The following is a 27,107-nucleotide window of genomic DNA, read 5'->3' as shown; positions in this document are numbered from 1 at the left end:
GGCAGTAGCTGCATTCCTCTTCATAATCCACCAGAATACAAAGAGCAGAAGGAAGACATTGTCTCTCCATGGGCATTGCAAGGGAAAAATCTTCCAGCCTCGCAAGACAGACAGGAGCACACCCACCACTGGAATGTAGACACGGACTCCAAAAAAAAGCCCTAATTATTATGCTTCCTATATTTACACGTTCATCTTGAAAATCTTGTAGTCTGCTTTTATTAATCTATCACTACATAAAAGAAAAATGCAGGACAAATATTCTACCAGTCTCATTAGACTGTTTCTGACCAAGACAAGTTCCTGATTTCAAGACGGAGCAAAATCTAATATGCTCCTCCAGTGTTAAGACTACTGTACAATCCTTTTACAGCACAAGCAATGAAACCATATGTGCATTTGTTTTATCCTCCTCAGAATTTATTTTGCATGTAATTTTACAGTTTATACTTCACATCATACATTTATTCCTCCTCTGGAAAAAAAGGTTTGACAGACACTTGCCTTGCATTACATTTTGAAACCTGGAACTGATGCCAGTAAAAAAACAAACCACCCTATAAAACATATTAGATCAGTACAATGTAAATATAACATGTATTAGAAGTTGCTCGTTATTTCACTACAAGGAAAACAATCTGGAAAAAAAAAAAAGATAATCAGTTCCAGTTGCTAGAACGGTTCAGTGTATTTCTTTAAAGTTTTAGTGTAACAGGAATGCTTTTTATTAGCCCATTACCAAACAATGATCAAACTGGTGTAGAGGAAAATGAAGCATGATCCTAAACAGTATTACGGTGTTCAACTGCAATATAAAATTCTCTGTCACACAGAGCATAGCAGACTGGGGATGCTCATAAAGTCCTTTCAGTGTGAACTCTATAAAAGACTGTTTTCCATCATGTTGCATTATTCCATCATATCCCTTACTTTAAGTAAGCCACAAGTAAGCGTTCCAAGAACCGTGAATAGATTTTCAGTGTTGGCACAACTATTCAGTAATTTACACAATGGTTCACATAGGAAACTAGGTAAAATTATGACTTGGAAATGGTCACAGACATCTTCCTCTCTGGCTACTTTAAAAGTTAGAAAATTCAGATTTGTACAAAAGACATTCATTTCAGAACCAATTCAAATATGTTTTTAAATAAATGGAACAAGAAAAAAGCATGTCTCATTAATTTGGTATTAATTTTCCAGAATACTCTGCAATACATTTTCAAATATACAAAATCTTGCTCTTTACAAAAAAGTTGTAGAGATCTCACTTGAATAATCTTAGCAGCACTCCAATAATTAACTACCTTGATTTTATCGAACAAACACATTAGTTTGATCACTGTATTTTGAGACTGCTTCTTCATGAGAAGCAATGTTTCAAAAGTTATAAAAGTGCAAGAACATCATCATGTTCCAAGCTGAAAGGCAGCTTCTGGAAATAGTGAAATCAGTATTGCAAGGTCCTGACATTAGTGAAATAAATGCAATGGGAAGAATTACATTTTAAGTACATCTTCCAGTGTGGTATCATTGCAGTAAGAACAAAACACTCTTCTCACTGAAGATTTTCATCATCTAAATAAAACAGTTGTGTCATTTTTTTCAGCTGTAGCAAGTGAGATGCACAGACTAAGTGATCTGATTGGGAGCAAATAAGCAACACACACAGTAGCATCAGCAGGTCACCAGTCAATCGGCCTGCTCATTTTGCTGATCAGCATTTTTATGCAATTTTAATTAAATAAAAAATGGCAAAGTACAATACTCTCAGAGGACCTTCTCATCCATTTGGATAAACATTTCTAATTGCATGTTGGACTTCACTGAAGAAGAGGAGCCTCAAATTAGGTCCCACAAACCGTTAAGGCTGCCTTTTAGCCAAAAACTTCTGTTTTATTTAAGCAAACTACTTACTTTTAGTAGGAAGCATTAATATATAACGAACATTTGAATTCACTATCAAAAAAGAGGATTATAAGAAATTACAAACTTTGGAGCAGGATCACTCTTGTTATTCCTGATAAAATTCTGTAAACAACAATTTAATTGAGAATATCTGCTTCTTAGCAACATCTTAAGTGTAATTTTGTACTACTAGAACTACAAAACCAACGTTTTATTTTCTGCCTCTTTTGTAAAGTTTCCTCAAAAGAGGTTCTAGCAAGTCAAGAGCTCTGCAATTATATGTGAATATTAATCTTACATTTTAAACACCTAATATTACTATATTCAGTTTCAGAAAGTTTCCTTAGAGCAAGTTTTGTTATACTTAGTATTAGTACAACGTATCAGCACTTCTTCTATAACTTGCTTCTTCAGTGATAGTTATAGAGATGTCATTTTGAGATATCCATATTCTGAAGCACAATAGCCACTCTGCTTGGAATGTACACCTAGTAAAAATATGACAAGAACAAGAACAGCTGAAAAAACCATCAACCTCACAGGACACAATTTCTAAATAACAGTAAGCAAAAAAACATGTGAAATTTTAACTGTTAAGAATTTAACATTTGTGCAATGTTGTGGGTCATATTAATCACATTTAAAGAGTGATTATTGACTGCTTAGTCCCCAGCACTTGAATTACACAAGATAATCTAAAAGTTTAAAAGGCAGCTTCATTGCAATCTCTTCTCTTTTTTTTTTAAAAATCTTACCTTGATATATTTAAAGTGGTTACCAGTAGAGGGCCTCATATGACTTACAATGACCAGTTTCAAAAACCTGAGGATACCTAGGTCAATAGACCATACAATGATAAACGACAAAGTTTCGCAACAGCATTTGAACACTCTTCTGCTGTGAATTAAAGTTGCTGCAAGGTCTATGATGTCATTTCATACAGGTAAATACCAGCAACATGACACAGCAGTGTAGTCTTCTCACTCCTGGCACCTATGGAGTTTAGTAGCTGAGCAATAAAACCCACTGTCAAAAATAGACCGGTTCAAAATTAACCATTAAATTATTGCATTTTGCTTTACTCTTTTTTCCTGATTAGCATGAAAAAAATCCAAACATATATAATCAAAAGACTTCTCATAGATCACAAAAGAACTTGTGGCAATATATTTTACATGACATTCCTCCCAAGTGGAGTCGAGTCACAATCTGAAAACAAGACTTATATGCACTACCTACCAATTACCTTGATATATGGTACTCCATCAATTGTCAAGCATATGAACATGTTTGCTGAACAAGTCAATAAAAACGCAATTATAAAAGATAACATAAGATTGAAGATTATTTGCTTCATTCCGACAATATCCTCTTTCGGACTATCCTCCATCCCTGTAGAATGTCTAATATTCTGCAATTTCAACTATGTTATCTGCAAACTAGAGCCTGATGGCATGAAAGGCTTTCATAGTTTTCAAAATGGAATAAAGTAATAAAGCAAAAAGCTTTAGGAAAAGGAGAAAAATGAAAAGACCAGCTGATCTTCATTGAACCAGACAGAGCTATGTCCAATGCTTCTTGAAAGGCAGTGAACATAATGATTTCCCCCAAGGTTTTGGTGATAAATAGCTTCTATAAATCTGTGCAGGAGAGGAAATACTTAATGAAGACAACTACCTCAGAATGTATAGATCAAGGAGAGATTTTAAAGTAGTGTATTGAGAAATTCAGTGCTCTGGGTTTGTATGATGAAGGGAGAAGGAACAAACAGAAATAAGCTTTCTAAGAAACAATGTGTAAAAAAGATACTTCAGTTAAGGGAACAAAAATTAACATTAATACAGGACACAGCAATTCTCAATTATATTCTGGTCAATAACACATCAGATCCTAGGAGGAGTAAATTAGTCCAGTTCCTTTAAAGTCAATTTACATCAGGTGAGAATCTGAGAGCCATGTGGAAGCATCCCACCCCTACCACTTCATTGCCAACCAGAATTTTAAAATTGGGTTTAAGCAGAATTTCAGAACTTGTGCAAATGATTGTATTTAGACTGATGAGAGAGATGTTTTCTGTTTGCCGTGAAGAGATGCAACTGTCAGCTTATTACTCTAGTAACACCTTTTTTTCCTTACCTGAGGAAATTAAACATGTTTTAGTGTTTTTTTGTGTCTTGGTGGGCTTCTTGCTAAATCATAGAAGAGCCAAATATGGCATTATCTCCTAATCTTATCAACTTATTTCATTGGTCAGTGTAACCACCTCTAAAGCTTAAATAAAACTGCAAGAAGCAACAAAACAGTTAGGGCAGTAACAATGAATAAATATTAATAAAAATATATTATTATTAAATATTAATATTAATTATTCATTCCACTGCTGTACAATTTTTTTACAAGGAAAAATACTACAAAAGTATTAGATAATTCTTGTTACAAATATGTCAGGATTATTTCTGCCCCCCACCCCCAACTGTATTTCCAGAAATACTGCAGTGTGTACACAGAATATTTGTGTGAGGGAGAGGGGACGAAAAATGTGACCAAATAGGTAGGAAAGATTGCTTGTCTTTCCTGAGGCAAAGTGCAATCTGGAAGATTATCTGCCCAGGATCCCAGCAGGGTTTTCAGCCTTCTCAGTCCAGATTTCTCACTTCTGCTCCTTCCTCTTCTGACACCCCGAATCCCAGAGCTTCCTCAGCCTTTCCACTCCAGAACTACCTTTCTTTCACCTGAACTACCGCTCTTGTCGTAACATATGCCCATTAATTTAAATTTATTTTCTCTATCCTTTTCCTGAGTCTACTGAGGTGTACCAAGTAGACTGTGCTCCAACCATATGCTACAATTTTCCACAATGTGGCACAGTTAAAGTCAGGAATCCATTATGACAGGATAAGTCGAAATGCAAGCATCTTATTGTATGTTTGAGTCCAGATATTTTCAAATACATAAAAATATGAATAATCCTTAGCTAAAATCTAATTAGTAACATTAGGTATATTTTAACGGATGTCTCTATCTGATTTAGATTAAGAACTCTGCTTGCTTATAATACTTTAATCCATTGTTCCAGTTCATATCAGAACACATACAAACAGTACTTAATATTACAAAAATAAATGTGCAATAGCATACAATAAAAGGCTAACATCCTAAGACACTAAAACAACCATGCTTCTATTGTATTACTCAATTCTGTCATCCCTAAATACTGAGAAAACATGACAACCACAGTACTTTTTGCATTTTCTAGATAAAGTACTATGGATTTTTTTTTCCCTTCTTTATTTTGTCTTTAAATTATTTAGGTCCAAATTATAATACAGAATTTTAAAGATAATTCCAACACATTGAAATGCATTAATGAAGACATCTGTTCTGAAGGCATCTGTTCTGACATGTTACATGTCTGTGACAAACTCCATGCCGTTGCACTTAGTATCCAGCATAACCCCGGTCCTTTTCAGTCAGGCTGCTGCTACTCAGCAAGCTGGTTTCTAAGCTTTACTGATGCATGGGGTTCCTCTGCAGAATCTTTCTTCACTAATTTTTATGAAGTTTCTGTTGGCTGAACCCTCAAATTTATCAAGATGCATCTGGATTGAACCTCTAACATTCAACCACTCACCCTAATTCAGTGTCATCCACAAATCTGCTGAGGGTACGCTCTGTTTCATCATTCCAGTTACTGCTGAAGACTCCAAACAGCATCAGTCCCAGCAGTAATTCCTAGGGCACTCTGCTTGATACCAGTTGACAGCTGGACACTGAGCTTCTGATTACTAAAACTGCAGCAGGCCAGCCGGTTTTTAACCCACCTAACAATTTTATCCAGTCCATATTTCCTCAGCTCCTAGGTAAGAATGCTGTAGGAGACAAAGCTGAAAGTCTTACTCCATTAACTGTAGTAACCTCATGCACACAGCTAGAGTAATTTCATCACAGAAAGCAATCAGGTTGATCATGCATGTTTTGCCTTCACTAAAATCTAGGTTGGCTTTCTGATTGACCCATCTCACATACCCCACCTGTTTGGATATGGATTCCAAGAGAAGGTGGTCCTTGACCTCTCAAGGAACTGATGGGAGAGGCTGACTGGCCCTACAGATCCCTCAAGTCTGCCTTTTTGCTTTTACTACAGCCTTTGTTCAGTTGGCAGAACTATCTCCTGACCACTATGATTTTTCACAAATGATAGTCAGCAGCCTTGCAATCACATCACTGACATCTTTCCAAACCTCTGGGTGTACCCTGTCTTTAAGAGGTCCCTAACCTATTGCTCTACTATTGCTGCTTTCTTTTCAATAGTGTAGTGGCACACAAAAGGGTTGGGGAGCAAGCTTTACCCTTGGAATCTGAGGCAAAAAAAGGCATTGAATACTCCTGTACTCTCCATAGTGCCCATCACAGGTTTTACTACTCCCTTTGCCAAGGGACTTGCATTTTTTCTTAAGCTGCTTTTGCTATTAGTATGCCTTAGAACCCCCTTCCTGCCGCTCTTTATTATCTCTAGATCGTTTTTATATATAGTACATGGCCTGAGATATATACCTACCTATAGATAGATAAATATAGTAAAATTATATAAAGGTGTCTTCATTAAAACCATCATAGGAAACCGAGGTATTCATCAGTAAAAGACATTATCAGAGACACATCATTTCTGATGTTTTTCCTGGACCCTAGGAGGAGGGTCTCAGAAGTTTATTGTCTTCCCTTTTCCTTTCATATACTGTCACTGAATTATATAGTTCCAAGTACCAGCTTCAGTTCTGTTAATCTCTGCTCTTCTAACCTGCTTCTTTCTGATCACAAGTTTTATCCCATTCATGTTTCCACCATTTCATGAGGCTCACTTGATGAACATAGACAGAAGTGAAAACCCTAAGTACAGAATACTAAAGAGAATACATTCATAGCTAACCAACATCTTGCCTATCAGTCTGTCAAATAATCCTCTGAATCTCTCTTCTGTTTCAAGCTTTCTGTGTTCACCTTAAAAGGCCCTTCCTAGCTCCTTCCTCCCCAACAGGTTCATCCATGTTGGAAAGGGCCTCAGGTGGCCCAAACTCCCTGCTGAAAGCAGGGTCAGCTATGAGGTCAGACCAGGTTACTCAGGTCTTTACATACATCAATGAATTGGCCCTCTGCTTTTACACCAGCTGCTACTTATTACCTCATGTCCTCTAAGGTGTCACACGAATTCTGCTATTTTAGGAAATTGTGAAGACACCTAAAACCACACAGAGGAAGTATCATGAGGCCTTTTCTGATAGGGGAGTGGAATACAGCAGAGGGAGAACATCGGATCTGTTTGGGACAGAGTTAGGGTGATTCAGCTGTGAATAAAAGTTTTTGACAAAGTTAATATTCAAATGTTTAGTCATCAAACTATCATTGAAAGTCTTTCTATTCTCAATGGAGTATTCAGCAGGAATAAAGTGGAATAATTGTGGTTGACTTCACAGGCAGATGTGCTAACAGAGAAGATGATGGAGAATAAGAATGTTGTTTGTAAGTCAAATACATACAAAATTGTTTTTTATCACCTCTGACCTTTCTATACTGCATGTTCATTTAAACCATGAGGCAGTTACACTGTCTGAAACTAGGCAAATCCCACACAGATCAAGGCTTCTGGCACTAAAATAGTACAGCCACTCTAATACAGAGACAAAAACCCACTTATACAATCAACCTATTTTCCACCAACATGCAAGGTGTTCTATCAAGATCACAGTCCATTCATGTAGGCTATCTCACAAACAGGGAAGAACAACTACTACTACTACTACTACTTGCCAGGAACATATATGATGCTTTTCAGCCATCCAAATGCTTATTCCTTATACTTTTTTTCCTGTAAATATCCAGGTAATTTCAAGAAACGAGAGATTAGAAAAGCTGAGTACAGGAATACCAAATACATGAAGCACTTGTGAACAACAGCAGTTGTAAGCAGGAAGCTCACCTTAGATATTTTCGGAGAGGACTACAATAGACAGCCATCTCCACATGTATCTAAAACCCCACAAGCAAGAAGTTCTGCAAATGACAACCGTTACTTTCAGATCTGTCAGACTAGATTCAGTACCAGGTGCAAGCACAACTGAAATTGGCTGGAACTGCAATGAACTACTCTTCATCCCACTTTCAGGGCTGGAAAACACCAAGCCCTAAAAATCATTTCAAGGTCATTTTGCAACAGATGGGAGAATTACTGGAACTCAGAGCTAGATCAGGCACTGCAGAAAAATATTTGATAGCGCATATTGCAGCTGGTAGATGCAGAAGGCAATGTCACAAGAGTCTGTGCCAACGTTTTCCCAAACTTTTAATTAAAATGAGGGCTTTAGACAATCTCATGTCTCTGTATCACTACTAATTGTCAGACACTGACACTATTCTGAGAATATAATTAACCATCAATGAATAAGATACATGATAGCTTTTGCTTTCTGACTATAATTTGTTATACAAAACCTCAGACTTTTCAGATTTCATTTTGCTAGATATTGCATATGACAAAGAAGGTATGCTTAAAATAATGTGGAGTTCTGCCTTCCAATTTGTTTTTCAATTTACAGCTGTACAGCATGAATATGCAGAAAATAATTTCTCAGACTGCCTTGCTTCATTTATGCAAAAGGCCATATACTGCACAGGCTGTATCTCAAGATTTCTCCTCTATTATCTTCTGCACTCTTTCTTTGGGTTAAGAAAGAGTATTTTAAAAAGACAACAAAACCCCCTGGAAACACAAACAAGTAAACTAAAAAAAATATGAGACAATGAAAGAAAATGACTAACAGAATAACTTTAGAATCGTTACACTTGATTGTAGTTTTTGTTTGTTTAAAGAAGTCAAACGGTCATTGAATATGAGCCAATAAATTTATGTGTCTTAATCATCAAGAGGTAAAAATAACAAAAGACCTTGCTGGTATTAAAGTCTTACTGATTCCCCTAGTGAAAACAGTTAGTTTTCTAACTACTATCTGTGCATGTCAGAGGAGAAAACAGCTAAAAACTACATCAGTCCCTTAAAATTCAATACATAAATCCTTATCATGAAAGTTATTCAAATGAGTATTTTCAAAGCTAAGGTCACTAAAAGCTTTTTAGATCATTTCAGTCTATGTGAATATTTTAATTTGTCAATAGACTCAAGGAAGCAGGAAGTTGCACTTTAACATTGAATACTATACATTAAGGTCAAGGTTAAAAACCCAACCCAGCAATAAGGATATTCTTAAAATAAAATATATAATTTCAGTTTCATTTAATGTGAAAAGATATCAGTGGAGGCCAAAAATAGAGAATCAGAAAAAAAACCCCACAGTATTGGGGGCAAGGAGAAAGGAATATTTTGACATCTATTTATTTTTTAACTAATTGGAAAGAACTACAGAAAGTAAATCTATAAAAGCTGAGATATGTTAAACAATTATGTTTCTCAATAAACTGCATATTACTTTGCCAAGGACACAACATGCTCTCCAATATTCCATTTAGTCTACTTATTACTCAGTTCTGTTGGTGCAAGAAGCACCAAAGTATAACCCCCACCATTTTCATATAAATCCTAACTTTTGGTGTGGTACAAAAATATTCAAGTCACTAGGACACACATTGATATCTAGTTACATTTTACAGTAAAATTCAGTCAAATCAGGTGCCTTCAAAAAGACTGACAAAACATTTTGAATGAGTGTTTAATAAATGGTTCTTTTTCTCCCCCTCCTGCCCCAAATCTAAGTTGCACATCCAACTACAACAACCAAGTAAGGTATCAACAAATGACTTCGTACATAAAGGGGCACTATGATCTGACAGGAGTTGAAATGCGTGCAGCACTTAATTTACATCTTGCAAAGAGATAAGACATAAGCAAAACTGGAAGTTTCTAGAAGCATTGAAAAAGCACACAACTTTTGTAAAATATACCTCAAAAAAGACTATTAGGAGAATACCACAGCAGAGACGTAAACAGAAATGTAACTGTGGTAAAAAGAGTCTATTTTTATAATGACAAAGTGGTTAACAGCTTGTTATTAGAAAGTTTGATTATGTGGAAATTTATGTAGATTTCATATATTTGTTAACAATCCAGAACAGAACAAGCAATGAAATGGAAAAACTAGATTATAATTATTTAAATCAGTCATATCACAAAGGACATTTTTCATGCATTTTTCTATGGAGTTTTCAAGGTGTGCCTCATGATTTTGAAATCTGTCCCTCTACAGCATTACTAAACAAACCTGAATCATCATCTGTTCATCAACAAAATTTTACAGTGACATGCCTAGCAGTGCTTACAAAGCTTCCTCTTCATCCAGGGTTCTTTGCTCCAGGAATTTCATATCTCCCTTCTTCTTATTTTGCAATGTCACTTTGAATATTTCTTTTATTAGGTGATGTTTCTAGAATGAATCATGTCACATCTAATCTTCTATTTTTGTAACACATTTGTGTGCTATTTAAGCTTGACTTGAGCAGCGTAATTATTGCATGTGATTTCATTTTGTCACAGCCCTCTGGGCATGTTTTGCTGACAATGTTTACTTACACACCTTAAGGAAGGTGCATCTGTCATTAAAAAAATATATTTCTTTGAAGTTTGTGGTGGAGGAGGAACTAAAATTTTTGAAACAAGAAACTTAAGTCTCATGCATTATGTAAAGAGAGTAAGACAATTGTTAAACAGCAGGAAAAGAACCTTTATGAGGTTACTGGGGCAGCATCATACATTTTTTGAAAAGAAATTTGAGCGGAAGACTTCTGCTTGGATTTTAGAAACTTCAGCTAAGACTAAAGCAACTCCCAGGGATAACTAATTACCCAAGAACTGGGATGTAATTTGCTGTTTTATGGTAAAATAGCAGCTAGAGGTATTTACTGTAACTTTTACTCTTTCTTACTTGGAGTTCTATCTTACTGAACTTAGTCAAGTTTTCCAGATTTTTTTCCCCAATTACTTTTACTTGGTGTCCTTTTACTAGCATTTTACCTCTATGTGGTGCTTGTGGCATCTTCTGGGGTGTTGGCTGAAGGTGGTCTGTGAATTGGATTGCTGAAGGACATAAAAAAAAGTTAACATGACCCATGCTGCTGGGTTTCTTTCTGACCCAGAAGTGCCACTGCCATGCCACAGTTTATGCTGCAAAAGTGCATTTGCTGCTTTGCTTGTCACATGCTTTATCTTCCACATGCTCCTAGCAAATTGCATCTTCACATTTTGTTGCATTTTTTTCTGTCTTGAATGACTTGCACGCACCATCTAAGAGTCTAAATGTGAAATATACGTTCCAAATTACAGTTAATTGGCTTGCAAAAGTTAAGTTAGTGGTAGATAATTAAGATGCCCTCCAGTCACCAAAGCAAGATATTTGAATTGGACACACGAAGCAACAATTCTGGAAGCATTAATTTACTACATAACCTTCAGGAATGAGATCGTAGAGCCTTAGTTTCTTTGTGTGCAAATGAGCATATATACTTACCCACACTATGAGGGCATTGTCACATACAGATACTTAAAAAAAAAGTTCCCAAGATCCTTTACATCAAGCATGATAAAAGCACAATAATTCTTTCATGTAATGAAACTATTTTAAAACAAGCAAACGAGAGAAATGCCAGTACCCTGAATACATTGAAACAGGGTGACTGCGAGTGAGAGAGAGATTAAAAGTGACAGTAATTCTCAGAAGTTTAGATCTCATGAGAGATGTTAAGATGTGACACTAGAAACTGATGTCTCCATTCTGTCATGGAAGAGAAGTCCACACAAATCGGTGTAGATACTCCATATTTGTAGCCTGTTAACATTACAAGTATAACTTATTTACAGGCGTTTATGTGTATAGATATACCGACGCATAGAGATACGCACCACTTCACCCACGTATATCTTTTAGATATGAAAATCTAGCCAGCAATATAAGCGTTCTCAGAACTTTCAGTGAACTCTGCCTTAATTCATGGCCTTTTTGAATATTATTCTGCTGTGCTTGTGAACATATGCACACATAACACATATGTGAATACATATGTAAAGAATGGGAAATGTGTATATATGTATACCTATAAATGTATACCTATACATATATACAGAATGGGAAAAATGACATTTTTAAATTGTTAATTGTGATAAGTGACTATGATTTCAAGAGTAATGAAGAAAGGTAGAGTTTTTATTAGTCACCATCTCAGCTAACAGAAATTGTACACAAGGATATGTCTCCCACTTCATCTGAAGTGATTTGTGGGGAAGTCTTTGTCCATTATTCATATCACTTTAGGACTGGAAATTCTTGAAATTCTTGATGTGAATACAGAAGGTCTGTTCTGTTTTGTGAAGTTTTTCTGTAAACTGAGGAGGAGAAAGCCAGCTGGCAAACGCATCATTTACTCTAATTCGTGTTTGTGGGGTTAAGCAAACGATTTTAAGAAAGCAGTGCAAGATTCAGTTTCTACAGAGCTTTAAATCACAAAGCAAGCATGAAGATGGAGTTTCTCAGACATGAAAATAAAGCAAATGATGATATTAAAAATGACAATTCAAAAGCACATTAGAAGGTTTTCATGCATGTTGGCAAGGAACATTGTGTGCCAGACGCTAAATTTAAATTTTCATGCACTCTTGCAATGTCAGAAGAGAAAAATCAGTTAACATTATAGGTCATAATCAAATCATAGCATTGTATCTCTACCATATTCAAAGGCTAATTTCAGAAAATAAATTTTAAAAACCCCACCACCCCCCAAAATACTCCTAGAATAGACTCCGTATTTGTCCAAAGCATTTAAAAAGTTATTCAGATGAAATTAGAATGAAAAAAAAAAATCTTACTTACCATAAGTGAATTAGGTCGATAATTGTGAGGATATTCTTCAGAGAAGTACTCTGTACTGTGGTCCAGCCTTTGATGCCCTCCATATTCTGCAGCATCAGAATCCAGAAGGATTTTATACTTAAAAATGATTATTAAGGAACTATGCTAAATTACTGTTAAATGGGAAATAAAGCAAAAAACCTAGAAGAACTGCTGCAATGTAATTCATGCTAATATACTCAATATAAAGCAAAAATAATAATAATTAAGAAATCTAAGAAAACTTAAGAGTGCCAAAATATACAGAACACAGTCATGCAGAACATATGATGTTTTGTCTTGAAAATTTCATCATGACTTCTAGTAAAGAAAGTACCTTCCAGTCTCTTCTGGAATCTTCCATAAATGATAAGTTTATAGCATTACAGTAGATATACACTTTATTTGATGAACTAGACCAAAAATATATCACTAAACAAAATGAGTGGATTTGAATTGCATTTAAGAAGTTACATAATTGTGACTGTCAAAACCAATCGGTCTTTAGCAATATTTCACAGTCTGTCAGAATCGGATCAAGTGTTAATGAGAAAAGCATATAATTTTACAGAAGAAAACCCCACAGCTCCTTTGAGAGTTTTTCAGAAAAGTGTTTGAATTATTATAGCACAGAGGAACAAAAGAAAGCTTATATTTAATAGAAGACCTTTTAAGACAAACATTCTGACTGCAGATGTTAAAACGGGGTGAGTTATTTAACAAAGTGTAACAACGAGTTGGAATACCTGTACAGATATTTAAAAGGATTCAAACAGCTTTAGCAAAAGATAAAATAACATTGAAAGAAGAAAATCAGAAAATGTAAGGAAATAAATGGGGAAATAAAGAGCTAACACATATTCAAAAGTCAATTTCTTCTTATTCTGGGACAACAACAAATAGAATGTTTTAATCCTATGATTATTTAAAGTACCTTTGAATTTCTTGTTTGGACATAATTAAAACATCTTTTTTCCTCCTGAAGTTACAACAGAAAGCCTCAATCTCCACTCCCTGCTGCCCAAAACATACAGAGCAGAAAATAACAGTACTCTATAATCCACAATCTGCTTCCTTAATTTTAAGTCATGGAAGAATCTTATTTTGCTAGAGATTGTATTTAATAGGATTAGAAAAGAGTGAAGCAACACTCTTTGAAGTCAGTTGTTCTTAAACGGCTCTTGGGCTTCTGTGTTTGCTCAACCTTTTGAAAATAGGCCCGCTCAAAAATCGAAGGATTTTGATATTAACAGAATTGTTTTTAAGTCTTTTTACATTACTCTCTATCAGATGAGTTTAGGAAATTTCCCAACCACCAGTCTTACTGATTTAAATCTGTAGCAACAAGAAAGACTGAAGCATCACACAAAACAAAAAGTAGCCTAAGCTAAAAGTAACTGCAAGTTTACTCTGAGATATTTCAGTTTAGAAGATTGCACTGGTTTGCTGACAGAAGGCAAAAAAGAAAAATAGATGGACATGAGGAAAAAAGCAAAGCTGTCAATTAGCTACCAAATCACTAATGTTAAGTAACCCCTTCCCCATAAGCATTTGCAGCAAAATGAAAGGTCCAGAACTGCCAAGTTAGTTGTTGATTTCCAGAGGGCAGGTGCCCAAAGGGAGAAACAGCAGATCACCACATTCTCTGGCAAAATCTTTGTGTTTGTTACCTTTTTAAAAAAAAAAAAAAAGTTAGGAAAAGTATACTTTGCCAGCTTTAGTCCTCAATGCCTTACATGTGCACTACAGACACACCTCCTCCCCCTTTTTTTATAAACACATTCAAATTACCATTCATTTGTTGTCATGTACAACATGCAAAAATACAAGCTACAACTTGTAGTTACTCTCTCCAGTGCCCTTTCAAAACTAGCATCAGCAATGGCTGCTACTATTCCACTGTATATTTTATTAACATGGCAGGGGAATGTCTCCCTCAAGCACTTCACTCTTTGCTTCTGTGATCTACACTATACATTAAATTTAATAATTTATCAATGTTGCTGAAAGCCCTGACACCTCTAATGATTCCTTTAAAACTATTTACAGCAAATGCAATTGTTATGGCTATGCTAATTTCAAAACAATTTATCCCATTTCCTTAATCCAGGCTATAAAAGCATGTCTGGCAGTGCTCTCTAGCAATACAGAGTTAATATCACTGCCTCTCCACACCTCGCAACATTGAATATTTGGCGTAAATACTGTTAACCAGATCCTGAATAATGAGGTCAAAAAGAACTTTAAGATCTTCACAAATTAGATATTTCTCAGGGAAAAATAACTAGTTTGGTAAACATGCCCATTTACCTTCCAACTTAAACCTCACAGAAAAGCTGCTTTTCACATTTCAGAATTTTACAAGCATCTAGGTTTTTGAAGACTACTTTCACAAAAACATTAAACAACAGTTGTGCATTTTAATTAAAGCACATAGCAGAAGTATTTTCTTTTGCAGTGGGGTCTCTTGTTTCAGCGACAGAGTGCTGGAAATACCAACTTGTACTTGGACTGAAAAAAAGCCCAATTTCTGTTCAGTTTGATGCTCTGACTAAATTTCCTAACCACTACAGTGGAGGAGAGTAGCAAAAGCAATGAACTCTTGTATAGATAGAGCTAGAAATGGAAAGGCTGTCATTATCTGCCACATTAATTACTGAATTACTATGCTTTTATCATGTTTTGAAATACATATTTTAATGCAATTTTTTATTTAATCTTATGCATGTTTAATGACACATAAAACACCACTAAGTAAATGCAAATCATAAAATAGGATAATTTGTATTTTGTTCCTCAACTCTTACTGTTGATAAAGGAATCCAAGTGCTATTTGTGGGGGTGATGGTCCAGCATAATTAAAAGCTTTGCAGAAGAGCAGATAAGCATTTCTACTGACCAGCTGTAAAACAATGTAAGGCTTACTGAGTAGTTAAAAAGAAACTACTCTTTTCTGTACAGTCTGGTTTGATTCACATAAACATCTATCACAAATCAAATACATTGAAATAATATTAAGTACATTGGGTCCTCTGTATTATACATGAAAGCCCTATTACAGAGATTACCTATCTGACAGATTACCCATGAAGTTAGAAAGTCTGGACACAACTGAGCAAGACTGGACATATAGGAACGGTAACCAAACATATACAAGAAGATTGTAGGTAATCCTGATGGTTTCATCTTCATCCTTTCATAACTTGTTTTAAAATCAGGATTAGGAACTGTTATAGTTTTGATTTTATTTTACAATGAAATGTTTAAGCACCCATACTTCTGGTTCTCTGGCTCTTTCCAGGCATCAAACTACAGCATGGGTGTGTATGTAAATATTTCTTTTTAACGCATATGTAAATCAGCTCTCATTTTCTCACTGCATTTCTCAATATAAAAAACAATACCTAAAACAGATTTCATTTTTATCCCTTGCTACCATTTGTTGGCTAAAAGCAAAGGATATGGTTATGGCAATACAGATGGGATAAAGACAAAAGGAAAAATTGTGCTGAAACACTTAATTTCTGTCTGTGTATAGATACTTTCAGAAAGTGAATTTAATCTAGAAAGAAAGAAGAATACGGACAACAGAAGACATGGGAACACTTTTGAGAAGCTTTTGATCCTTTAAGCAGTCTTGGGATCAGCTGGCTGTCCTGAACCAGTTATAGTGGCAATGATAGTAACACTGGCATGATCCCATGCCTAATCCAGCTGAAAATTATGACTATATGACAAGATTACTCATTCTCATTACATCTACATGAATTAAAAGATTTACTCACAAAAGTAATGGCTAAAGGTAACTCTGGATGCTTTGCTTAGGGTGTGCAGAGAAAGCTTTGGGTGTTTCTTGTTCATTTGTATAAACCACACAACTTTCCCATAAACCCTTTTTCAGTATTTCCTAAGAGGAAATTTCTGTAAAGGGAAATCCTTTACAGAATTAGCTACAGTATATATGCTGTCATAGTTGCACACAGCATACAAAAGCTCTCTCTTCCTAAGAAGCCTACATCTCATTAGATAGTTTCATATACTTACTTATTGTTCAAAATATATTAGTAAAAGCTGTAGAAAAAGCAAGAGATATATAACCAGGGCATTTGACACACCATGTAACAATGCAGGAAAAAAATCTCACTGCACTCCAGCCTGTAATTCGTTGTCATGGATTTTTGAAGAAAAAGAGCCTCCAGAATTCCTGTAACAACAACAGCCAGTTTGCACCCTCTACATGAGATCTTATACTACGCATTACAGAAAAAGAGAGCTTTTTAAACATGGAGAAATGGAGAAAGGAAATAAAATTTCTTAGGGAAAAAGTTTAAAAGTTTCTGTATCAATTTCGACCCAGAACTCTAATCCAGAAACAGATATTACAGGAAAGCTTTCTTCTTTCAAATACAAGTTATAAAATAGCAGACTAAAAGAAAAATTTTTTTCCTCAGTCATTAACAGCAGTGTGTAATACCAAAGTGCTGAAAATTTATATCATTATTGAAACAAGACACTAAATTAAAACGGTTCAAGCACTGTTCAAGGAAGAATTAAAAAATAAACCTCCAGACTCAGAAAAAAAAATCTAAATTTAAAATTAACTAAAAAGTTTCTAACTCAACATGTCTGCCTAGATGTTCTACATACCTTCTTCTAGAAATTAAAAATACATATACACTGATGAAAGCAGCATGTTTTCAGATTTTACCTCTTGCAAAAACATTAAGAAGCAGTGGTGACAGTAGAACGTGCAAATAAAGTGCTGGAGCAACTAGTCACTGTAATTTTAACATTAAAGTATTGGCCGCTGTAGTGGCCAAACCAAGGGTGACTCCATCTGATGCTGAGTGTTAAACAGCTTCTTAGTGTGGTTAGTTTATTAACTACATGTACAGTGATGGCATAAGGTAAAAACTCCTAAATAAAGTCTTTAATGTGTTGGATGTATTTTGACAAATCCAACCCTCAAATTCTTGGAAAATATTTTTGCCCATCTTCGATGAAAATCAAAGGCCAGCTTTCAAGTACTGGACCAGCATTTCTCCTTAGTTTTGTTTTAGCAACTAGCATACAAGCAGCTTACATCTGAATGATCTTCAATATTGTAATAAAAGGATTCTCAGAGGTCAGGTTGAATAAACTGGCATAGCAATGTAGAATAACTCACACCAGCATTTAACACCTCAATATCTTTCCAATTTTGCTTATTAAAAAAGTCACTAAGTCAACAACGTAGAAGACTACAAGTTACTAAGGAGCAACCGTTATGAAACGTGGATTAGAAAACCATCATTAACGCACCAAGATTTCCTTGTACTACTTTGATTTAGAAAATGAAACACAAAAATAGCTTCTCCTGTTTTTTTTTCCAGTACTTCAGCAATTCAAAATTGGAAACTACACAAGGCAAGCCATGAAGTTCACAAATGTAGGTTTCGTATTTTGTTTCAAGCTTTCATAGTTATCAATCACTAGCAGAAGTGCAAGTGCCCTTAGATGCACAAGCAAATACATATCTGAAATTACATTTTTTCTTTACTTAGGCACATTTTTATCTTTTTTAGGTACAAACAGAGATTCAGATATACAAGATATCACGTTAATTTTCTCTAGGTGAATCTGTCTCAGGAGACAGAAGAGAAACCCTCCTTGGTTTCACTTTCAGAACTTACTATATTCCCTAGGTAGGGCCCTGTGTGTATCTGTTTGTTCACCTTGAAAATGCAACCCAGGGTTATTCTAAGAAAAAAATGAAAATAGAGTTACTTCAGTTCAGGGTAGTTTATAGAATGAGTTAATTCACCATCTCTTTCTTCAAAACTGAAACTGACTGCACACAGAATTAGAGATATAATGTATGAAAAAGCCAAGTGCAATGCTTTAGAAGTGCCATTTTGTTGACCGTGACTTACCTCTTGTATGCTTCGACATAGACATTGAACTGGGAGTGGAGAGTCAGAGTCATGGAACTCATGCTTGCCTTCAGTGGTACAGCTGCCAGACAGAAAGCACAAACTGAACTTTCCACTACTCCATGTGTTCACCGGATCCTCATGTTCAATGTGAGAGAGTAGAGGAATCAGAAGGTGCATCTACCTTAACATTTAAGACGGGCTTGGAAGTACACTTTTGGAGCAGTTTTCCTCATCAACCATTATCATGCTTTGGTTCATGATTCAAAGCCAGTTTTTTGTGGCTGTGGGTTTTTTTTTGGGGGGGTGGAGGGTGTTGTGGGTTTGGGGGTTTTTTGTTTGTTTGTTTGTTTTTAAACCTTTACTCATCTTTAACAACTTTTCTGATAGAATTAATACAAAAAAGCTGTGAAAAGCTGCTATTTAGGAAAGCCACTGCTAAAAAGCTGCAAGGTAATGAGAGAAAAGAGCTCATCTAGGCAAGAAAGGTGACCTCCACTTACCACAGGAGTTTACCCACAGAAGGTAAGGGCATAGTATCATAAGCAAGTCTGCAGGAGAAAACACAAGGATCACAAGTCACAGGACAGGATCAGAGGGATGGGAACAACAACGACCCAAGCTGGAAGGGACCTCTGGAAGTCAGCTACAGGGTAAGACCAGATTGCTCAGGGCTTTATCCAGTAAGCTCTTGAAAACATCCAAAGATGGAGCCTGGAAAACCTCTCTGGGCAACCTGTTCCAATGCTTGCTTGACTGTCAGCCCTGTGGACAAGTTTCTCTTAGGAAGGGCAAGATCTCTGCTATTACACCTGTAACTAGGAAAGTAGTACCAAAGATTGCAATAATCCCCATTCCCGTTGGATACTCTGAGTTTTAGATTGGATTTACTGGCACCATGATCTACATTTTTCCAACAGCAAAAGATACCTCATAGGGAATGCTATTCATTGTCTGTTTTTCAGAAGTATGTAGAAAAGCTGTTAGAAAAGTGCCTAGATGGAAAAGCAATGAGGATGACAATGAAAATTATATATAACTCTGATGTACTGTGGTGTCCAGGCAGCAATTTTCATTGCCAAAATGCTACCTGTTAAAATAAAAGAAGATATCCTGGCAACAAGTGAAGACAAGAAACAAAACAAGAAAAAAGAAAGCCAGGCACACCAACAGCTGTAGAACTGACAATCGTTATTCTCAAGACGGATTGAAAAAAGAGAAAGGATACCAAAGACCAGAAATTCCTTGAAGAAATTGATTTTTTAAAAAGCAAGCTATGGGCACAAGCATAATTTATGAATTATTAATATGCATGCAGAACAAGAAATACAGCCACAGGCCAACATGGCTAATTAATGAACTTTTCATTCACCTCACATCCTAGAAAGAAGCCTAAAGAAAGTAGCAACTAGATTTTCAAGCTAGGCATAAAAGAATACAAAGATAATAACAAAGAAGTTAAAGGGACAAAGTGATATTCTATCAAGATGCATTAAGGAAAACAAGAACTCAGTCATTAAATGCACCAGGAACACAGGGAAGATGAAGGAAAGTACAGCTGCAAGGAAGACTGTAAAGAACCTGAAGTGCTTAGACCCTTTTGTTTTTAATAGTTCTTGAACATCACTGAAAAAAACAGGTAACTAGCACAATTAATCTCAAGATGAAGGGTACCTCTGTTCCTCCTCTCTACACACTCCTGATTTTGGAGAAGACAAAGGGGTCACCTACAACTGAGAAAAGCATACTAGAGAGTATTTAGATGAATTTTCTGATTAAACACCTCAGCCTGATGAACTTCAACTCAGGATATGTAGAGGATAGTTGAAGCCATTTAGCATTTAAGTCATGACACAGTACTGAAGAGAAGGGAGTTACTATACCTTTCTGCTTCAACCAAATATGGATGCTTTTTGCTTAAATTAAATGTAAATCTGGAGGTACATAAATCCATACCGGTTGGTAATCATGAACATAAAATGCTGATTTACCTTTGTTCCAAGACAATAAGCTTTGCAAAAAAAAAGGGGGGGCGGAAGGAGAGAGAGGGTGCACCTGTGCTTAATTTTAATAAGACTTCCAACACTGCAGAAAAATTAACAAAAATCAGTGTGGGATCTTATGGAAGAAAAAGTTGTTGTTTCTGAAATCTTTAAAAAGTTGCTTCTACCCACTTCATTCATTCATTCTGTCATAGACTTCATTCACTCTCATAGCAAGACATATGTGCCCAAGTGGTCCCACACATACACACAACGGTGATGACAAAGGATGTCAGTTACCGAGTCTTCATCAAGTCTCTTAGGTTGTTCTTGATTTTGTTATGATCTGTTCTTTGCTCCAGAATCTTGCTTACTGCAGTCTCCTCCTTAAGCATTAGGAAAGGTTGTGGTTCACTGTCTGCTTACCCTTGTTCACTTGAAACTTGTCTGGTTTCCTACTGAGCTAATGGGAAAAGGAGTAGTGTATATTAAACCTTGTTGCCATGCCACTGCTGTTATGTTGCAGGGTCCTCTGACAAGTCATCTGGGCCACAGCAGAGACAGTGACACTTATCCGAGTACCTACCTTCTTGTCTTGACATGGAAAAAAAAGCCCCTCCTTTGTTTTACTGCTAGAAACAGTATTTTCCATGATCAATACGGGCCATTCTTTTAATCCTCATTTTGTTGCTTCTGCTAGTGCTTTCACAAACACATTTCCATTCACATATTTTGTCCACACTGGTATTATTACTACTATTATTATTTTGCAGGTGGCAAAGTTTACAGTGGCTTCAAGTAGGCCATAGGGCCAGAGTAAATTCAAGAAACGGCCCACAGTGAAAGAGGGTATGTTCAGTTGGGATAAAGGCAAAATGCTACACCGAGAGGAATAAGAATTTTTTAACTGTGGGGTAACAAATACAAGACAAGAAGGAGGAAAGAGGAAATACTGAAAAATAGCATATCAAAAATGGAACATGTCTTGGCACAAACATCACATAGGATTTCAATTTTCAACACTATGAATCTACCTATTTCTCCAGCTTCAGTAAACTGCCAGAACTGTGACTTGCTTCTGGCACTGAACTTCAAGAAAAACTAATTCCAGGACAATGGCTGAAAAACTTTAACAAGAGAAGATCAAAAAAGTGACTGCAATGCCATCAAAACAGAAAGGAAGTCTCTCCTCCTTTAAAAATAGGACCAATAACAAACAGTACCTAAATTGTGGTAAGACAGATTTCAATTAAACATTAAGAAAAACATTCTGATAGCAGAAATGGTGACATACAGGAATAGATCCAACTACAAAAGTGGGGGAGGTTATTTTGAAATTACTGTGGTTGATGTAATAACTTAAATAGAAAACAAATCAAAGCCCCTTTCCTGTTCTTACCCCTCCTTTTAGCCATGTTCCTTTTGAAGAGAGGAAACAAGGTTTCCGTATTGAATTTTTACTGCAGACAGGCCTTGGAATCAACCTCTACCCCACAGAAAGGTCTAGTCAGTATTAAAAAAAAAAAAAAAAAAAGGGAAACTTATGAATGGTTTCCCTGTTAACGCTCAAAATTTTATCCGCAATCAGAACTAGAGAGAGATGAATAATCAGCATCTAGGTCAGCTATCTCCAAACCAAAGCAAATTAGGCAGAAATAATTTGTTAGCTCAAGCTGCCTGTTTCTCACGAAGAGGCTTCTGAAAGAGCATAATTTATGAAGTAAAAATCCGGCATGAGCATAGAAATGTTTTCCGTTTTCCTTTTTCCTTCACATAATGAAACTGAAATTGGGCAATAGCACATGCTGATCTAATAGTTACAGAGACTCACGGTGCTGGAAGCCTGTTTCTTTTCCTACGCAGATCAAAGATGCATTCCCACATTAGTACGCTATATTTCTTATTCATACCTATTAACCTTAACATATCAACTACCTTAATAGAAAATGGCATTTGGCTGATCCTAAATTAAGTCCTGTGTCTCCACATGCCAGATACCCCCTGAATTCTGACAGGCAGGGACAGTTACATAACTGCGCTTCAAAGCAGCCTGCAAAGCAGCATCTTTGCCTTCAGCAATTGCACGCCAGTGACTCATTCAAGTGACCTTATTTGCTCATTAGAAGCTCTAGGTACAGACTGCAAATGTCAGAAAGCCTGAATTAATATGGGGTTTTTTGTTGGTTTTTTTTTTTTGTTTGTTTGTTTTTTTTTTTTAAAAGTATATTTTTGCAGCATTTTGAAGGCAATATTTGTGATACCTCAGGTCTCATCTAGCTATTTGCTTATGGACAACTCTGATTTCAAATGTCTTTATGCATCCTAAATTCATGCCAACAATAAGTGTATGACTGGTATTCATTCACTCTAGCATTACAGTGCTTTGATATTTTATGCCATGTAAAAATGGTAACATTTGTAACAAAGTAACCATTTCTTCCCATGACTTCTTTTTTTGTTCTTGCACTTTGTAAGTATATGACAACAGGAAATGTCAAGATACAAATAGAGATAAGCTAGCAGTGATTCATGTTGCTCAACAACATTTATGGACTTTCATGCTCGCATACAAAATTAAGGTCTTGGTCCTTGAATGTCTCACACTAGGGTAACACCATCTTAGGAGAACAAGATGTAGAATGGAGCAACCCAACATCATGGGAAATCAGCCAAGACAGAAGACTGCAGTATAAAAGGGAAGGAAAAACTGACTCCAAGCTGGCTGTGACTCTTCCTATAGCTTTTGACTGGCTGACTGTTCAGGAAAAGATTTTCCAAACCAAGTGGGACCAGGGGAAGCCTGCTCTTCAGGCTGGTTCAGTAACTGCCTCAGAGTATCAAATTAAAAATCCACCAGTTTCTTAAAAAAACCCAGAGTAACAACAAACTCTTGTTTTTAAGTACTTCCGCTTCGTGTTTAAGTTCCAAAGGGATCGTGAAGAATTCCTTTTAAAGTGGAGAAGTTGTTCTGAAGATTTAATGTCACATGTGATCACAATTCCTAATTATAGGACACTTTTTTTTTTTAAATCTCAGGTTAAAAGGTTCCATTACAAAACCATACATAAAATTCATGGCTCTAATTGCAGGGCAAGACTTAGAAAGAAAGCTAGTCAACATTAAAACATCCCAACATATTTAAAGAAAATAGGTACTAAAGCTCAGCCTGCTGGATATTGGCAGGGAAGCAGAAAGGATGCTGAAAGCAAGTAGAATAGAATGGTAATAGTAGTTGTTAACTTTGAGATACGTTTAATTTAAACACTGATACCATAAACAGTTCTGCATTGTTTCTATACTATAAATGTTTGACTCCTCTAGGAGATGGAGTTGCAACAAGAAAGCATCGTGATTTTTTTTTTTGTTGCTTATAAGCCGATGCAAAGTATTGCTCAAGTCAGCTATTCTCAATTAATAGTTTAGAAATCTCAGCCAAGAAAGATTACCATGTCTAAAAGAAATGAACGCACATAATTTGCATCTCTCCTGATTAGGTGGAATATAAACTGGACTTCCTATGGACTTGTGTCCTTGATAAAATACTTGATACCCTTAACTTTCGGTTCTAAAAATAAGGCCAAATCCCCCTTGAAGTACCAAAAGCCTCTGTCTCGTTCATGCTCTGGAAATCATGCCATCCTTTTCTTTTGCACTGGCTCACTTTTACCCATCTTAGTAAGATTACAGAAATAGTGTAAGTTAGCCCCTGTTTATTGCTAACAGTTACGTAGTTACCAACACTACAGAAAATAAGTAGATCCCAACCTGAACAGCACAGTTGCCCACATGCAAACTTTTGCCATTTGATCTTGCAACCAGAGGAGATTATGAATAGAATACAGAATCTTTAGGGTGTGCTGCTACAAACAGAATCACAAGTATTACACATGGCTCCTCACCTGTGAGAAGTAGGCAATTTTAGTTACTCTTTCACCACATGCTGCAATACCTCAAATTTGTTGTGACTTAAGACCATGCACACAGTTCATTACCACTACTCAGCTAAGTAGAGGATGCTTAAGGAAGTACTATAACATGATTCTGCTTTTGAGCTCAGTTTCAGAGAAGTGTTTCAGTGACTATCTGCATCTTCTCCGTTCTAATGCCAAAGTATTAGGTATGTCTAGTTTAATTAAGATGAAGTTTCCTGAAAATAAGCGATTATGATGAGTATTAGGTATGTCTAGTTTAATTAAGATGAAGTTTCCTGAAAATAAGCTATTATCCTGATGAGCCTGTAAGTGCATTACATACCAGCTATTACTAAGATTTCAGCGTTTCTCTAATACTTCATGGTAGTTCCACAACTTCCAGGGCTTTCCTTGAGTTAGAAGCAAAACTTTTACACAGAGGAATGGGATAACGGAGAGCTTCTGTCTTATTATCAATGAAAAGATCCTGAGAATGCAATTGGTAGATAAGAATACTGCTTAGATTTCTCCTAGACAGAACACAAATGAGAAGTTTAGGTATGTTCAAGGTGTTTACAGACATCTTATTGTCCAAGGATTCTGCTAGCAACGGGCACTAAAAAGAAGTGAGATTTTTATGGTGTAGGCATCAGGGCACGTTGTCTTATTTGATGCATACAGTCAAAAGCACGTTACAAAAAGGAGCCCCAACGACTCATCCCATGTGATGGCCTTGGATGAGAACACAGTGACCTTTTTAGTATGGATAATAAATAAGCTTCCCAGATAAAAAGAGATCTTAATTAACATAAATGAGACTTTTATTTCAAAGGCCAAAGAGAAAAGAAAAAAAAATATTCTTATGCACCAAAAAAAGTTTTGACCCAAGTTAAACTTGTTTTTTTCCTTTTCACTCCTTTGTTATTTTCTCCTCTTTGTGCACAACAGTTTAAGAAGAAACATGATTTTTAGTTCAACAATCAGAGGCCACTGCAACTTCCTAAATTTTGTTTCAGAGAAGTCTGATGAAGATACGTTCAATCTGCTTTTAAGCTAAAACTACAAATTTGGGGCAGCTAAATTCTTTGTTCAAACACACACACCCAATGCTAGCAAAATGTCTTTATGAGATACTTTTTTCAACTGAGAGGAGTTTTTTTTTTCTCCTCACATGAGAAACACTGCTGTGTTCACCTTGAGGGACAATCATGCAAAACACTGCAGCTTCCGAAACCTGCAGATCATTTCAGGCCAGCTTCGTGAACCAGAATTTGCACAAACTCCTGCGATATATCTGCCTAAGTACAGGTACTACTCAGAATGATTTGCGTCTTCAGAATCCAAGATACTGGAAGGGCTAGAAGGTTCCTATCTTCAAACTTAAAAATCCAAGGTTAAATCAGGCTGAGAGCCAGCTGGCAACAGTTCCCTCCCAGTGGATTTTCAGGAATTTCCCCTGGTTCACGCACTGAACTGCAACAGAATAAAACGAATAAGGGAAGGTTGTTGAAGAGGTGATTTATGGGAAGATTCTACATTTGCAACTCCCAAGTGAGAACACTAAATTAAGATAACTACTTCCTCTCAGAGTTGCATACAGTACAATACTGTAGAACGGGACAGATGCTTCCTTAACCAAATGAACAAAGCTCTCAGCAGAGGTGAAGGTGCACTATGTTTCACAGAGAAGAGCAGTGGCAGCATATAGAGCCCTCTGCTCCTGCCAGAAGCAGAGGAGCACGTCACACACTGAGGACGGAGAACCACAAAATCTACTGTGTGCTTGGGGCAGGAGGGGTCAGTCAAAGTACTTGAACAAAAGCAAATACACTGTTGGTAACTGACAGTTCCATTAGCAATAAAAACTTTAGGTTAGTGAATGAAAAGCTAATATGGATCTTTAAAAGGTCCTTGTTAAAGCATAAACTGTCTGTAATATATGATGTAAATAAAATTATACTGCACACACTTAAAAAAGACAAGGATGTGTACTGATGCTAACATTAAAAATATAAACTGCAAATATGAAACATCATCTCTATGCGTTGTTTATCCCACACTTGTTTTGAACACACTTGAGCTGTTTTGTTAAGTTTCAGTATGGTTTTCAGTGAACCAACACAAAGTATGTAAAAAATCCCTGATCATCTACTGCTAAGTGAATAGCAAACATTTTCCAATGAGTTTCTGCTTACATTAAAAAACAAAAATTTTTTAAAAAAAAAAATCAATTAGCAAATGACTGTTTCTGGCCAAGATACAGCATAAAGCTGTTTCAATGCCCAGAGTGAATTAGCAAGAGATCAACTTACTGAAACCCAAATGGGCCTTGATTTGCAAAGCAAAACCAGAGAAAAGCAGGTTTTGCAATTTGCTTCAGAAGAGCTACTACAGAGCAGCCTCAGCTGAAACAGGAGCAATAGGTTTAGGATTCTATATGAACAGTAAATGCCTAATTTGTAAGGAAAAAAGAGATTCTGGGGTGTAAAATAGATATATGAAATGTTTCTG

At 36.1% G+C, this 27,107-nt stretch overlaps 1 protein-coding gene across 4 annotated transcripts in view; it reads right to left on the bottom strand.

The window, feature by feature from the left end:
- Positions 1 to 1,179: 1,179 nt before the first annotated feature.
- GBE1 (1,4-alpha-glucan branching enzyme 1) overlaps positions 1,180 to 27,107 on the bottom strand; it is a 165,765-nt gene continuing 139,837 nt past the window's right edge. For 3 of the 4 annotated variants that reach the window (XM_087758415.1, XM_087758416.1, XM_087758418.1), the window contains 3 exons: positions 12,774 to 12,893; positions 10,925 to 10,987; positions 1,180 to 2,396 (listed from right to left, as the gene is read on the bottom strand). In XM_087758415.1, the coding sequence (XP_087614541.1) occupies positions 2,340 to 2,396; positions 10,925 to 10,987; positions 12,774 to 12,893 (240 nt within the window). In that variant the 3' untranslated portion in view covers positions 1,180 to 2,339. The remainder of the gene's footprint in view (positions 2,397 to 10,924; positions 10,988 to 12,773; positions 12,894 to 27,107) is intronic. The other variant, XM_087758417.1, reaches the window with a different exon arrangement.

The sequence above is a fragment of the Nipponia nippon genome, unplaced genomic scaffold (assembly GCF_047370975.1).
Source record: "Nipponia nippon isolate SJK-2023a ecotype South Korea unplaced genomic scaffold, ASM4737097v1 scaffold_2, whole genome shotgun sequence".
In the NCBI taxonomy this organism is placed as follows: domain Eukaryota; kingdom Metazoa; phylum Chordata; class Aves; order Pelecaniformes; family Threskiornithidae; genus Nipponia; species Nipponia nippon.
Note: the sequence above shows the minus strand (reverse complement) of the source record. Positions and strands in the feature narration are given on the sequence as shown.